Raw genomic sequence first — 13,885 nt, forward strand, 5'->3', positions numbered from 1 at the left:
TCTATTGTAGCATATTTAATATTCTGAATAAAATATCATTCAATATTAGAGTAGGGAAACATAGCATTACACGAAGAGAATAATCTTTCAATTTTTATTAGAAACTTTACAAAACACATTAAATTAATATGAGAATGAAGTTAACGAAACAACTTTTTATAATGATAATTGAAAATAGTTTCTAATTAAATCAAAATTTTAGCTACAATCTATTCGCACCTAAAGCAAAGAATCAGAAAGTTTGTAGTTGCCAATGTTCCCAATTTGGTAACTTTCAAGTCATGTCTTTTTCACAAAACTTAAAAAAAAAATGACAATATCATTCTTTCTATGTGGTCAAAACGTAACAGAATCATCATACGGACAAGTAGAATCTCTCGATGATTCATCAAATAAACCTTCCACAAATTTAGTCCAGATTCGAATTCCAAACGATGTGACTTATTTATTACAAGTAGAAACAACAGCAGAAGCAGAACAAGCAGAACCATTAGAAAATGAAGGGAATGAACATCAAATCGATCAAAACAAGCAGACGAAACCTTTGACTTCCTACGATTTGAGTCATCATTCACAAGTTTCGTCTAGATTTTTTCCGACATTTATTAGAAAAATATCTTGTGGAAGTGATTTTCTAGTTGTCCTACTCAATGATGGATCACTCTATTCCATGGGAGCCAATTCTCATGGTCAATTAGGAGTTAATCTTTCCGATTTTTCAATCAACACATTTCCTAAAAAACAACTGGTTCAAGTCAAACTTCCAGAAAACACAAATGTCAAGTTAGTTGAATGTGGAGCTCATTTTACATTATTTGCAACTACAGATAATCGATTATTTGGATTTGGAACCAATGACTATAATCAAATATTCTTTCAGAGAGCAAATTTAGAGACGAGTGGAACTAGTACCAATGATTTGGAATGGAGAGGCGATTTTATGGAACCTTTTGAGATTGATTATCATAGAAAGGAAGGTCAGGATGAAATGTAAGTAATTAATGATGGAGTGATTGGGTGTGAAATTAGTTTTATAGAACTCACTTGTGTTGCTGTTTTTCATTTTCAATGTTTGTGTTGAATCATCGTGAATTGAGAATGATTGGACAGAATTGGGTTTATGAGCATGGTCATCCAAGTTTGATAAGTAAGTATATTTGGAAATTTTGTAAATTTTACAATTTGCATTTTTGAAATTTTAAATATCTTTAACAGGCAGTAGACACGTTCCGTATGTACCACTCCACTGTTTTAAAGAAAGAATCAAAAAGATTAGTGCTGGAGGCTTTCATTTTGTAATTCTCTTAGAAAATGGTCAATTATTTGGTGCAGGAGATTGTTCCTCCAAACAATATGGAGCTTTCCAAAATAATTCGCAAACTATTTTTATAGACATTGGAGAGAGGTACTTCCCAAGTACAAGATTCTCTCCTATTAAGGATGTAGTATGTGGAGGGGATAGTACAGTGGTTCAATTGGAGGACGGTTCCATATACTTTTGTGGAATTAATAATATGAATCAATTCATTCAGAATTTTAAACAAGTGGAAGATATGACTCCTATTCATTACAATGAAAAGATCATCAAGTTGTATAGTGGAGAGGATTTTTCATGTGCCATTTCAATGGATGGTAATTGTATTTTGAGGTGAGTTTTCAACATTGTAAACTTTCATATTAATAATATTGGAATTTTTAGAGGAAATAATGATAAAACTCAATTGGGAAGTCCTGAAAAATCATCTATTGAACATTCAATCAAGTTGAGTGAATTATTTTCAAATAGAGAATTGAGAAATCTGGATGAAATTCACATGGCTTGTGGATATTACAATACTGTAATTTATAGAAAACCATCTCATGACATTTTGGATCATTTCTCATTGCTCTCCAATAGTAGAAAATATTTGCATGACATTCACATTAAAGCCGTCTCTGTATTTTTGTAAAGTACAGAAATAGGCATTACAAAAAATCCTTTACTAACATTCAAATTCCAAACACGTTGGCCAAAACTTTTCCACAGATATAATGATGTAATCAATAAAAATACAAATAATTTATTGAATTTTCCATTTACAAATAATCCTTAACCAAAGTCATGCTAGTTTCCCACAATGTATCTTGCAATTTAACATCATCAGCAAATGGACTAGCCTCATCCAATTGGCATTCCATATAATAACCTCCATTTTCCAGTTGACTAAGAGGAGCCAATGCAACTTGAAGACTTGTTTGAGCTCCTTCATATGGAGTCTTAAAAAGTGGGTTCAAAATCCAGTTAATAATCTCAGCAGCGAAACCATTATGACTTTTTTGCAGATTAGTTTTAACACCTCCTGGATGTAAGGTGAAGGTGCTGACTTTTGAATTTGAAGATTTAAAGTTTCTTACTAACTTTCGTGTGAATAAAACATTAGCTAATTTGGAACGACTATATTATTTGAAAGGTTTGGTCAATTTCTCACCATTGTTCAAAACACTTTCTAAAGAGAATGAGCTAAAGCTATTGATATCATTTTCCGAGCTAACGTAAAGTTTAGAACCAATAGAAGCAACATTGATAATTCTTCCAGCAACTTTCTCAATCAATTCCATCAAGGAAATGGTCAAAAGGAAATGACCCAAATGATTGGTAGCAAATTGAATTTCAATTCCTTGTGCAGTTACATTGTAAGGACATGCCATCACTCCTGCCTGCATTATTAAACAAATAATCCAATTGACTAAATTTTTCCTTGAATTGCTTAACAAATTGACTAACACTTTTCAAATCACTCAAATCCATCAACATGTACTCTACAATTCCAATCCCTTTCATTCCAGAACATTCCTTTTCCATCAAATCACAAGCTTCCTTTCCATTCTTATCACTTCTACACACCACAACAACATGACATCCCAATTGATACATTTTCTTAGCAGTTTCATAACCAATTCCACCAATTGTTGCACCAGTTACTAAACAGACCTTTCCACTCAAATCAACCTCAAATAACTCATCTCTAACCATTGCTTGATTCCAAGCCAAACCAAGTGACTTTAACATTTTTTTTACTTTGAATTATTACTTTTCATCTACTAATATAGGTCAAGTATTTAAAGAATTGCAAACAATCCTCGCACAATAATGAATGCGCATAGCATAGGTTAAAAGAGAATTTGTAGTTTTGTAGTAAGGATGAAATTTACCTTGGATTTCCTGCTGAAATTTATCCATCCGCACGAGAAGAAACTCTATTTTATTACGAAACTATTTAAAATTGTATTAGAGAACAGTTCTCGGGAGGAACTCATTTTACAATACGCCAAAATCAACATTTCTAGATTGTGTGTACTGTAAAACCCCAGCCGTAAGACTCATTCATCCTATAAGACTTTCTAAATTTAATTAAAAAAAAAGAAACAACGCAACAAGTGGCATGTCGCTTGTTTTTTTGCCAATATTATAATTTTTGAAATGGTTTTTGTTCAGCTGCGCACTACTGCAACAAAATATCGAACCAGTTCAAAACAACATTATATTTTAATAAACAAGATTAAACAATACTTTTGAGAAATTATCTTTTTTATTGGTTTCTAATATTTGATTTAGTAGTCCGCAAGTGGTAGGGTTTCGACACTTTTTTTTGTGTTTGGTTATTCTGTTGTTAACCCGAGCATAAGTCTTACGGATGGGGTTTTACAGTAAACAAATTTCAGAGATAAATTAACAATTTCACATCTGACAAGAAGCAGTGTGACAGCAATCATTAGACAGATCAGGTGTTTACACCTTTCAGGAGTTATCGATTCTAATCAAAAGGAGATGGCGATGAAGAATAAGAATCTAAAAAAATAGCCTGATTTTAATTTATATTGGAAACATGCCGAAAGTATCTGCAACACCAGTTTCTTCCTTCAACATGCGAGGTCAGGTGTTTCAGGTGTCGTTGCTACTGGTAGTGATGCTAATCATCATGATGACAACAGGAAGGAATGTGGAGGCCAACACGTTATCTTCTGAAACGAAACTAGAAGAATTTGTAGAATGTCCTTTCGAATATTACACTTCTGGGCAATTAAACACGAAAAAGTATGATCAGTTGGTGGCAGAATGTGCTTTTGCTCGAGTCCCTTTCCAATACGAAACTAACACCACAGATATAACTTCACTCTTCATCAAGAGAATTAGAAAACGAGACGAAACTAATCTGCCAAGAAAAATAGTTTGGTTTATTCCAGGAGGTGGATTTGGACCTGGTCACTCAACCATTCACCTCGATGTGGAAATGGTTAAATATTTCATCTCTGAACTGTATAACAGAACTGACAATTATCAATATTCCATTTATAGTGTCGAACATCGAGGTGTTGGAAGAAGTGATAGATTATCTTGTCAATCAAGTCAAGCAGAATCACCTTCTAGTGATGGTGGTTATTATATTACTAAAAAGGAATGGCCAAAATGTGTGCAAGATTTGTCAAAACTTGAAACTCTGGTTTATTCTTCGGATAATGCTGCAATTGACTTGTTGAAAGTAATGAAAATGGTCAAGACAATGTACAGTGATTCAATTCATTACATGTATGGATATTATTATGGAGCTTTTTGGATTATGAAAACTTTGAGATTTACTGAATTAAATGATTTGACCATGTTAAATTCAATTAAGGGAATTATGATTGAGAATCCATTCACTAAAAAGTTTCATTTGAATGATATTGATTCAGTCATGATTGATACTTTCAAAAATGTGTTGAAATTTTGCTCGGATAAAACACTTGCTGATAAGTATGACAAGACGTGTTATGAAAAATTGGGAGGACAAGATGTCTATGCATTATTGAAAAGTACAATGAAGAAGGTTTACAATGTAGATTTTGATTCTCATTCATCAGGACATTCAGTGATGAGTGGAGGTGGAGGTGGTGGAGGTAGTGGAGGTGGAGAGTCTGATGGTGGACATGGAACTGTACCAAACACTCCATGTGGCCTTGTTTCTTCCAAACTTCCATTCTACAATTTAACAAGAATATTCGGTTCATTGATGAGGACAAGGAATGGGCAAGCAATCATTCCTGCCATTATTTACCGATTCAATAGATGTGATGACAGTAAGGATGTTCACATCTTGTACAATTTGGTCAAATATTATGCAACATATGTTGAATCCAAATCATATGCCACTAACTATTTGTTGGATAGTGATTCTGTATTTTACAATATTGTCTTTTCAGAGTTTTGGAAGGAATCTCACCAGACAGAGAGTGAAATTTCTGAAGATATGGCTCATTCCTATGTAAATACAGGTTTTGATTTGAAACTGGCTCAAGTTTGGAATGCAACACATCACTGGGAGGGCCCAGAAATCTACACTCCTAAAATTGACACGTCCTTCTCCAATCCAACAAATATTCCAATTTTGGTTATTGATGCTGATGCAGATACTTATATGACTTCTGATTATCCTACTGATTTTGAGAGCTCTCTCAGTGGAACAAATCACAAACTTGTCACCATTCCATTTTCTCTCCCACCAACAATTGTCAATTCACCAGTGAAAGGAAAATCAGATTGTGGAAGCCAAATACTAACTAGCTTAATAACATTGGATTCAACTAATCCAAATGTTCAACAAGTCAACACTCAATGCCTAGATCAATTACAATTCAATTTCACTGGATCATCTTCCTTCAACAAGTTAGTCTTCCAAGTTTCAGATATTTACGAGGGAGTCTATGTCTACTCAACCTTCTACACTGGAACCATCTCTACCACTCTCTTCTTTGCAGTTGTTTTGGGAATTTCCATTGGTTTCCTAGTTGTTCTCATAGTTGCCATGTGTGTCACTTGTACCATGAGATTGACCTTCCTTAATAACAAGGCCTATAAGAAACTCACCTCAAGCACAGCAAGTGGTCACGATCCATCCATGTGGAACAATCTATAAATTGAAAAATTTTACCTTTTCACTGTAAATCTCATCCAACCCAAAGTAATTCCTTAATCCACTGATCTAATGTGAAATTTATATCGCTTAGTAGCGTCGAGAATCCAAAAACAACTTCGCGCACATTTTAAAATCATAACACAAAAAAAAGCGCGAAAAGTTCAGCACAGATAACCACGAGCTGTAAATAATTGTCATCTTCAAGAAGCGACGAGTTAGTACATTGAAGAATACAAGTCAGATAATAGAGAGAAAGAATTTGATCAAATAGGATTAATCGGATCAAGTTATTTGGGAGGTTTTGATCATGAATGATAAAAGAAGAAATTTAGATGATGTTTCTCCTTCGCCATTGTTGATGATGAATCATCACACTCATCACCATCATTTATATGAAGAGAAACATCAACAACAACCACCCACAGTAATATCAGGTTTGTTTTGATTAATTTCTAGTGGAAATTAAAAAGGAAAAATGGATGTTTTTAGAAAGTGATAATAGATCAGCGTTGTTTTCAGAGGGTAGTGGTGTGCATGGAGCAGAGTTATTCTCTGATTCACATTCCATGTTTAGTGGGGAATTTAATAGTAGACAGAGTGGGATTATGGTTTCTTGGGAAAATTCTAGTATTGTAACTGTTTCGAATATTTACTCATCAAATGAAGAGACTGTAGGTGAGGAGCAACAGCATGAGGAAGGGACAAGAATAAGTGAAAAGAATTACAAACTTGTGAACTGGAACAAATTGACGAGTCAGCAGTTGGTTCACATATTCTCCTTCCTCGTTGGTCGTGTGGAATTGTGTAAGGAAGACGAATTTTATTGGAATATTGTGAAACATCATTTACATGTGGAATCTGAACATGATGCTCTTCTTGCCCTCTTTAAATTAATTCCACCAAAGGAAAGTGTATTTCCACTCCATCATCTCATTAGTGAAATGAATAAGAGAGGAAAGTTCCAGGATTCTAAGTTTGAGGAATTTTACAAGATGGCCTACACCCATTTTGAAAAGATATTACTCCTTCTAAGATGTACAAACTTTACCAATCTAGTTCTAGCCCAGGGCAGAATTTCTTGGTTTGAAAGAGAGCAATTGGCCAATATGCAACGATTGATTATTTCGAGAGAATTGGGTTATTTACAACCTCTGAAAGTGGGAGAGACAGTCGAACAATTCGATGATGAAGTTGAATTGATTGATTCAGACAATGATCCTGCCCAATCTAATGACTACCTGGCAGAATTGTTCAGAAGGCGATTGTGCAGACTCAACTTGACAAAATCAGATGAGGAATTTATTTCTCATCAAGAAAATGGATTCATGGATCTTGCATTCCACAAAATGATGCAACTCAGTGAGAAAATGTTCAGAGATTTTGACATGGACTGTAAAGATTTGGCACTCCCTTATAATTTCAGAAACTCTCATGTAAAATTTGAAATGGATATTTTCAATACCAATTCGAAAAAGTTAGGATTTTGTATGGATTATAATAGCTCGTATCAATTTGAAGTAGAAGATGAGGAAGAAGTTGAAGAATTGGTCAGTAACCTATCTCACTATCAAGTATTAGACATTAGAGATGTGACCCACTTTTCTACGTTTATGAACTTTGAAATCCCTAAAGAAATTGAGTTTGTTAATTTTTCAGGATCCATCCCTTATAATTATGATCTAGGACAGGTCTACTTCCCAAATGTTAAATTTTTGAGGATAAATATTGAGAGCAATCAATCACATACCAATGATCTTGGAGATGAATACTTTTTAGATTTCGAAGATAGTACCAGCATGTTCTTGAATGAGTTTTTGAAAAGATTTCCAAACTTGATCCATCTCGTTATTAGGGGAATTGAGAATATATCATTTTTTGAAAAATTGGATGAACTATTGAGTCATCTCTGGGTTTTAGAATTAATGATAGATGATGAGGACAGTTTTTGGGGAAAACCAGATTCTATTGAATGTTTGGAGAGAATTACTGACAAGGCCAAGAATCTCAAACAGCTCTTTTTGAATGTCAATTTGGATGTTAGAAGACCTCTAGCTGTTGACTATGAAAAGCTTAAATTATACTATAGTTTGGGCAATAACAGATTTTCAACTAGCATTGGTAGAGCAAGTATTGCAAGATTTTGTAAATCAGCCTTTGCCAATGTTTATCAAACAACCAGAAATTAATTTCCAATTTCGATTTCAATTTGACAAAAATAGCTACCACTCCTTATTTGAAAAATAAATACTTTACAATATGACAGGTTTAGTTGTCAAAAAAATGTTTACATTTATTGAGCCCTTGAAAAAGATATTGTCTGTAGTAATTCGCACCGTCGATAATTTGCGAGAAGAAAACAGAATCAATGATGAAAGGGAAGGAAGAAATCAACCATCCGAAACTAGTAGCAAAATATCAAACTATTCAAAAAGTGAAATAGAAGAAACCTACAAGGTAAAAATTTGCGAAAAATTGGGACCAGTTGTTGACATTTCAAAACTAGGACAAGGCTCAAGTGGTGAGGTATTCAAGGTTTGTTTCATTGACCATTAATTATTAGAAATCACATTTAGGTTCACACTAAAAGTGAAATTCTTGTTGTGAAAATAGTCAACTCTAGTGAAAGAGCAAAAAAAGAAGCTAAAAGACACTTCTCACATCCTCATCTGCTTGCAATATATCCAGAGAAAACCTTTATAGATGGTGAATACCACTATATTGTGAGCGAATATGTTGGAGAAACTAATCTGTGTGATTATAGACGAAACTTGGAAAATATAGAAGAGGAATTAGTATGGAAAATGATCAAGCAGATGTACAAGGCACTAACCCATATGCATTCAAAATATATCTGTCATGGAGATTTCAAACTTGCAAACATTTTTGTAAAAAGTCATCATGATTTTCGTTTAGTGTTGGGAGATTTTGGACTTTCGAATAATGAAGAATCTGTAAACCTCAACATACTTGGAGGAACTCTTGGATTCCAAGCACCTGAACTTTTCAATGGTTTGACTGAAAAGTGTGATGTGTATTCTTTCGGAAAATCAATAATTCAACTAATTATTGGAACAAAATTTAAACATAATATTTCAAATGAACAACTGATGGAAATGGTTGCAACAAGTCAACCAAAAATATCCTCATCACTCATAGATTTAATCAAGAAAATGATTAAAGAAAATCCTGAAGAAAGACTATCACTAGATCAAGTTGGAGTACTTATCAGAAACAAGAATAAACCAAAGCAAAAGCAAACCAAACGAGATTCTAGTACTGAATCTGAAGAAGAATTAAAATCCTTACAAAGAACCTCCACAGGTGTCCAGAAACAAAAATCTAAACCTCAGACTGGCTTTTTTAGATATTGGGGTTTTAACAAATAAAAAAAATGACAAGTAATCAGCACATTTACACGATTGCCAAAAACTTGAATATTGAACAAGACAAAATTGAAGAAATTGTTGACTGTGTCTTCAAGGTTGGTTTCGGATTTTGGTTTCTAATATGTTTTTGCAAAGGTAACAATTCATAATTCTTCAGCAACACGGAAAGTTGAACTGTTCGTAGTTAAAGCTGTACTAAAGTCAAACCATGCTGAAGCAGAAAGTAGAAGAAACTTTAATCATAAGCACTTGATGAAAACCTTTCTAATAAGAAATTTCACTTCTGCTACACATTATTATTTATTCAGTGAATATGTTGGCGAGCAAAACTTGGTACAATACCGAAAAAATGTTAAAGAATTGCATGAGGAAAGAGTTTGGGATTTTATTAATCAAATGTCAAAAGCTCTCAATTACATGAATTCATATCCACATTTTACCATTCATAGAGATTTTTAGACAGTTGTAGGTAGATAAAATTTTGTCCCCAAATTTTTTTTGGCCAAGTCGAAACTCCAGCCATTTTTAGCTTGCGATTTTAAAAAATGTTACAAGTCGAGAATAAACCGTTACATTAGTTGGCGCCACGAAAGAAGACGTTACACTTTCATCAAATAAACTTTAATTTCATCAAACAAAAAAAACCAAACCTCTCTTCACTTTTTGGTTGTTTTCCAACACAGGATTTCACTATTGGTGCAACAACAACAACATCTTGAGAAATAACATTGTCCTCCAACACTTTCTTCATGTCCCGTTTTTGTTGTCCCCAAGCCAAGCCTTTTAGACTTGTAAAAAAATATTGGTCAGAGCAACAAATGTCCATTACCTACAACTGTCTAGAGATTTTAAATTGGAAAACATTATTCTAAAGAGTGGACATGATTTTCATCTTGTTTTGGCTGATTATGGATTATGTAAGAGTGAGCTCACTAATTATGTGATCAGTGACAGGGGAACATTTGAATTTAAAGCACCAGAATTGAAAAATCAAAAAGATGAACAAGATGTAGAATTCCCTTTCAAATGTGATGTTTATTCATTTGGGAGATCAATCATTCATTTCATTTTGGGAAGTCAATTTTTAACTCTCGCTCAAAATGAAATCATCCTTAAAAACGATCCAAATAAGAAAACAGTGATGGATCACCTTATGGATCATAAACCATCTGAGGCCCTTTTCGAATTGATTGAGAATATGATTGAGGAAGATCCAAAGTTTAGATTTGATATTAAGGAAGTAATTGCCTTTTATGAAAACAACAGACCAAGCAAATCAAAGACATCCTTAGTCTTTCCAAAACCTGGGGAAATGAAACAGAAGATATCTAACAAAACCCCAAATCAAAGAACATCTAATTCCACTTCCTCCTCCAACACTATTTCACGCTCTAGTCAAGGAATATCCAAACAACATAAAACCAAAGATAGGAGAGGTACAAAAAGATAATTCTAATTCCTTATAATCATTGATGGTTGTTCAAACTCTTGATTGTAATGGACCTGTCATATTAAATTAAGAGTAATAGAATTTTTCGTGTCTCTAATCAAGCGATCACTCAATGTTGTGCACTTTCACTCTGGTTTGAAGTTTATTTCGATTGTTCTCATAGCTGGATGAGAATGAACGAATCAAATGATTGAAAAATCAAGATTGCTTCCATTACAAAAAGTGTAATATGAAAGGTTATCAATGAAATGCTCAATTTTACAGAAGCTCAATTGGTGATTCTTTGGAAATCCCATCAAATTTTCATAGTTAGGATAAGCCGTCCGAACAACTGATAATAATTGAATATTGCAACTTATCGTACTTTCAATATTGGATTTTTTTTCATTCCAAGATATTCCACACATACTATTGAACATGTGCACAATCCAACCATTGAAGTTCTTTCATTCTGTTCTTGTTTAATTCCCCGCACTGATTAACAAAGACCAAATGAACAATGTCCAAAATCTGTGGCTACTCTCTTTTTGGAACATTATTCATCTTCTTTCATACCAAAAAAATCAATATATACTAATCAAACGAAACCTTTCAAATCTTTAAAAACTGGAACATGTTTCACTTCTTGAAAACAATCAACAAACAAAAAATGAAAAGATTCGTTTCAATCTTATTGATTGCATTGACTTTGGCAATTCTTGCACTTTCCTTCACTTCTGGAGTTTCTGCTGAAGAATCAACAACTGCTGCCTCAACTCTTTCCTTGTACATTAAAAAGAATAAAACAAGAAGAGAAATCTTAAGAGATTCAAACTCAACAAGAAGCTCAACAAGTACATTGACACCTATGGAAGAAAGAGAAGAGGATTGAAGAAATTTGGAAAGAAGAGAATTATTAGAAAGAAGATTGATGTTTACGGAAAGAAGAGAAGATTGAATAAGAAGAGAAGAATTGACACTTATAGAAAGAAGAACAGAAAGAATAGAAGAGGTGGAAAGAAGTATAAGAAAGTTGACCTCTACAAGCGTAAATAATTGAAACAAATCTGCAAATTTTTGAATCAATTTTGCTAATAGTAAAGCACAGATGTGAGTCCATTAGAATCTGTTTTCTTAATGAAATTACAACCTAGACTTGTGCAAGTGGTCATGAATATTTAGTCGTTTAATCATATCAATTTGTGCAATTAGATTAAATGGACAGGAATGGTGACAATCCCACTACAGTCTTTGAGTGATTGAATAGTGAAGGCAACAAGGACAGTTTTGCTGTCTTTGTTGAATCATTTTTCTTTATTGAAAATTATCTATCATTAATTCTGTACAATGCTTCATCCAGCAAATTAATGCCCAATGTTGAAATAAATTTGAACAACCAACATTGACCATCATCATCAATCTTTACAAAATCTTGTCCAATCCATTCTTTCTTAAATGTTGAAATAGCTTGTTCTCTATTTGATAAACCTCTTTGTTCATCCCCATCAGTTTCGTCTTGTTCAGATTCTTCATCCTCATCATTCTCCTCTTCCTCGTCAGCTCCATTCCCCTCACTTTGTTTCAAGATGAGTTTAGTTTGGTTTTTTGGTTTTTTCAAGTCACTAGCTTGATCACTGTGTAATCTAGATACAGAAATAGAAATACCTTTTTCATGAGCTTCACCACCATAGGAAACACTATAGTCAACATCAATCCTCATAGAAAAAGGAATGAGTGCAGTGTAATAATCCAATGTAAAGTGAATAGTTGATATTGTATTGTTAGTATCTCCATCATCAGTTACACTAATATAGGTCAACTTGTGATCTACAGATGTAATGTGAAATCTTGAATAAAGGGATGGTGCAATAAGAGTAGTATCAGCATAACTACTATCCTGATGGGTAGTTAAAAAGAAAGCTCTCACAGGTCCAATTCTTGAATGTTTGTTAAAACTTGCGTGTTTTAACAAACAAAATTCCTTCATAAATTGATATGAGTGCTTTTTAATCATCTCCTTGCCACTCTTTTTAAATATAGTTGGTTTTGTTGTAAAACGAGTAGTTCTGTTAATTTCTACATATGTATCATTGCTATCGTATTGTGTTGGCCATTTAGTCCAATTTTTCAAACTTTCCAATGTCATATCCCACAATCTACAAAACAATTCTTGCCACATTCTTTCCTCATCAATCATACCTTCATACCAAGAACGACAAACCAAAAACACTGATCCATTCAATACACTTTCCAAATCCATAAATGGAACAATCGAATAGGCAACAACTTCTGGTGGTAATGATTTGATTAAAGAAGGTACACGTTCCATTTCATATTTTCTCTTCTTTCTTACCAATACATCCATCATCAAATCACAAAATTCATCATAATTTCGTACTTTCTTATCATCATTCTTTTGATAATTTTCATAACAAGTTGATTCAACAAACTTGAGCATGTGTTCATCTACTTGTTCAATTCTTTTCTTTTCCTCCTGTAAGAATTTTTCATAGAGTCTTGATGATGATTTATTGGATGCTGATTTTTGGTTCTTCTTTGGTGCTTTTTTTGTGGTGGCTTTTCTCTTTGGTGGCATTTTTTTTTGGTGAGGTTTACTAATCGCGAGTTGCACTTTTATTGTAACGAAGATGGAGTTTGAAGTTTTTTTCGACTGTTTTTTGGAATAATTTATGATAATGTTCATGATTACAACAAGAATGTTCATGGTCATGTTTACAATCAGAATGTTCATCACAGCTCTCCCAACATGTTGATATTCAAAGTATTGATTATATTGGCTAGATTCTGAATCATTTGCAGACAAAAATTCTGAAGTGAAAATTTCCAAGCTATTAACGTGATCTTTTTCCCAGAAATTAGTTTTCCATTTAAAGAAGTCTTGGACAATATTCAATCTGGTGCATTATATATAATGAAAGCAAAAAGACTACAGCACCACAGGTTCCCAAGTTGTCTCCAACCTCAGTACTGATGTGGCTCGACGATGCTTAACTTCTCAAATCGGACGGGATGAGGTGCATTCATCGTGATATGGCCGTAGCCATTAACTCTCACCAAATGTGAAATTTCTTTCAATTCCCTTAAAGCATCTGTTTGCAACAATATTTCTCATCCAA

At 33.5% G+C, this 13,885-nt stretch overlaps 7 protein-coding genes across 7 annotated transcripts; 5 read left to right on the plus strand and 2 right to left on the minus strand.

The window, feature by feature from the left end:
* Nucleotides 1–310: 310 nt before the first annotated feature.
* Nucleotides 311–2,066, plus strand: NAEGRDRAFT_79892 (uncharacterized protein; the record flags this gene model as incomplete). Its single annotated transcript, XM_002676674.1, has 5 exons — nt 311–990; nt 1,038–1,147; nt 1,216–1,445; nt 1,533–1,648; nt 1,700–2,066. The coding sequence occupies 5 exons, from the start codon at nt 311–313 to the stop codon at nt 1,947–1,949; spliced, it is 1,386 nt and encodes a 461-aa protein (XP_002676720.1). The 3' UTR covers nt 1,950–2,066.
* Nucleotides 2,067–2,076: 10 nt separating this feature from the next.
* NAEGRDRAFT_68004 (uncharacterized protein) lies at nt 2,077–3,049 on the minus strand (the record flags this gene model as incomplete). The annotated part of the gene is made up of 3 exons (XM_002676776.1): nt 2,077–2,393; nt 2,484–2,697; nt 2,765–3,049. 3 exons carry the CDS (start codon nt 3,047–3,049, stop codon nt 2,077–2,079), a joined length of 816 nt encoding a protein of 271 aa, XP_002676822.1.
* An 817-nt stretch (nt 3,050–3,866) lies between these two features.
* NAEGRDRAFT_49362 (uncharacterized protein) lies at nt 3,867–5,933 on the plus strand (the record flags this gene model as incomplete). The annotated part of the gene is made up of 1 exon (XM_002676675.1): nt 3,867–5,933. One exon carries the CDS (start codon nt 3,867–3,869, stop codon nt 5,931–5,933), a length of 2,067 nt encoding a protein of 688 aa, XP_002676721.1.
* A 479-nt stretch (nt 5,934–6,412) lies between these two features.
* NAEGRDRAFT_68006 (uncharacterized protein) lies at nt 6,413–8,119 on the plus strand (the record flags this gene model as incomplete). Its single annotated transcript, XM_002676676.1, has 1 exon — nt 6,413–8,119. The coding sequence occupies one exon, from the start codon at nt 6,413–6,415 to the stop codon at nt 8,117–8,119; it is 1,707 nt and encodes a 568-aa protein (XP_002676722.1).
* A 627-nt stretch (nt 8,120–8,746) lies between these two features.
* NAEGRDRAFT_68007 (uncharacterized protein) lies at nt 8,747–9,319 on the plus strand (the record flags this gene model as incomplete). Its single annotated transcript, XM_002676677.1, has 1 exon — nt 8,747–9,319. One exon carries the CDS (start codon nt 8,747–8,749, stop codon nt 9,317–9,319), a length of 573 nt encoding a protein of 190 aa, XP_002676723.1.
* A 2,099-nt stretch (nt 9,320–11,418) lies between these two features.
* Nucleotides 11,419–11,804, plus strand: NAEGRDRAFT_68008 (uncharacterized protein; the record flags this gene model as incomplete). Its single annotated transcript, XM_002676678.1, has 2 exons — nt 11,419–11,534; nt 11,576–11,804. 2 exons carry the CDS (start codon nt 11,419–11,421, stop codon nt 11,802–11,804), a joined length of 345 nt encoding a protein of 114 aa, XP_002676724.1.
* A 268-nt stretch (nt 11,805–12,072) lies between these two features.
* On the minus strand, nt 12,073–13,479 carry NAEGRDRAFT_49364 (uncharacterized protein; the record flags this gene model as incomplete). Its single annotated transcript, XM_002676777.1, has 1 exon — nt 12,073–13,479. One exon carries the CDS (start codon nt 13,477–13,479, stop codon nt 12,073–12,075), a length of 1,407 nt encoding a protein of 468 aa, XP_002676823.1.
* Between the last annotated feature and the right edge of the window lie 406 nt (nt 13,480–13,885).

The sequence above is a fragment of the Naegleria gruberi genome (assembly GCF_000004985.1).
Source record: "Naegleria gruberi genomic scaffold NAEGRscaffold_26, whole genome shotgun sequence".
In the NCBI taxonomy this organism is placed as follows: Eukaryota; Heterolobosea; class Eutetramitea; order Acrasida; family Naegleriidae; genus Naegleria; species Naegleria gruberi.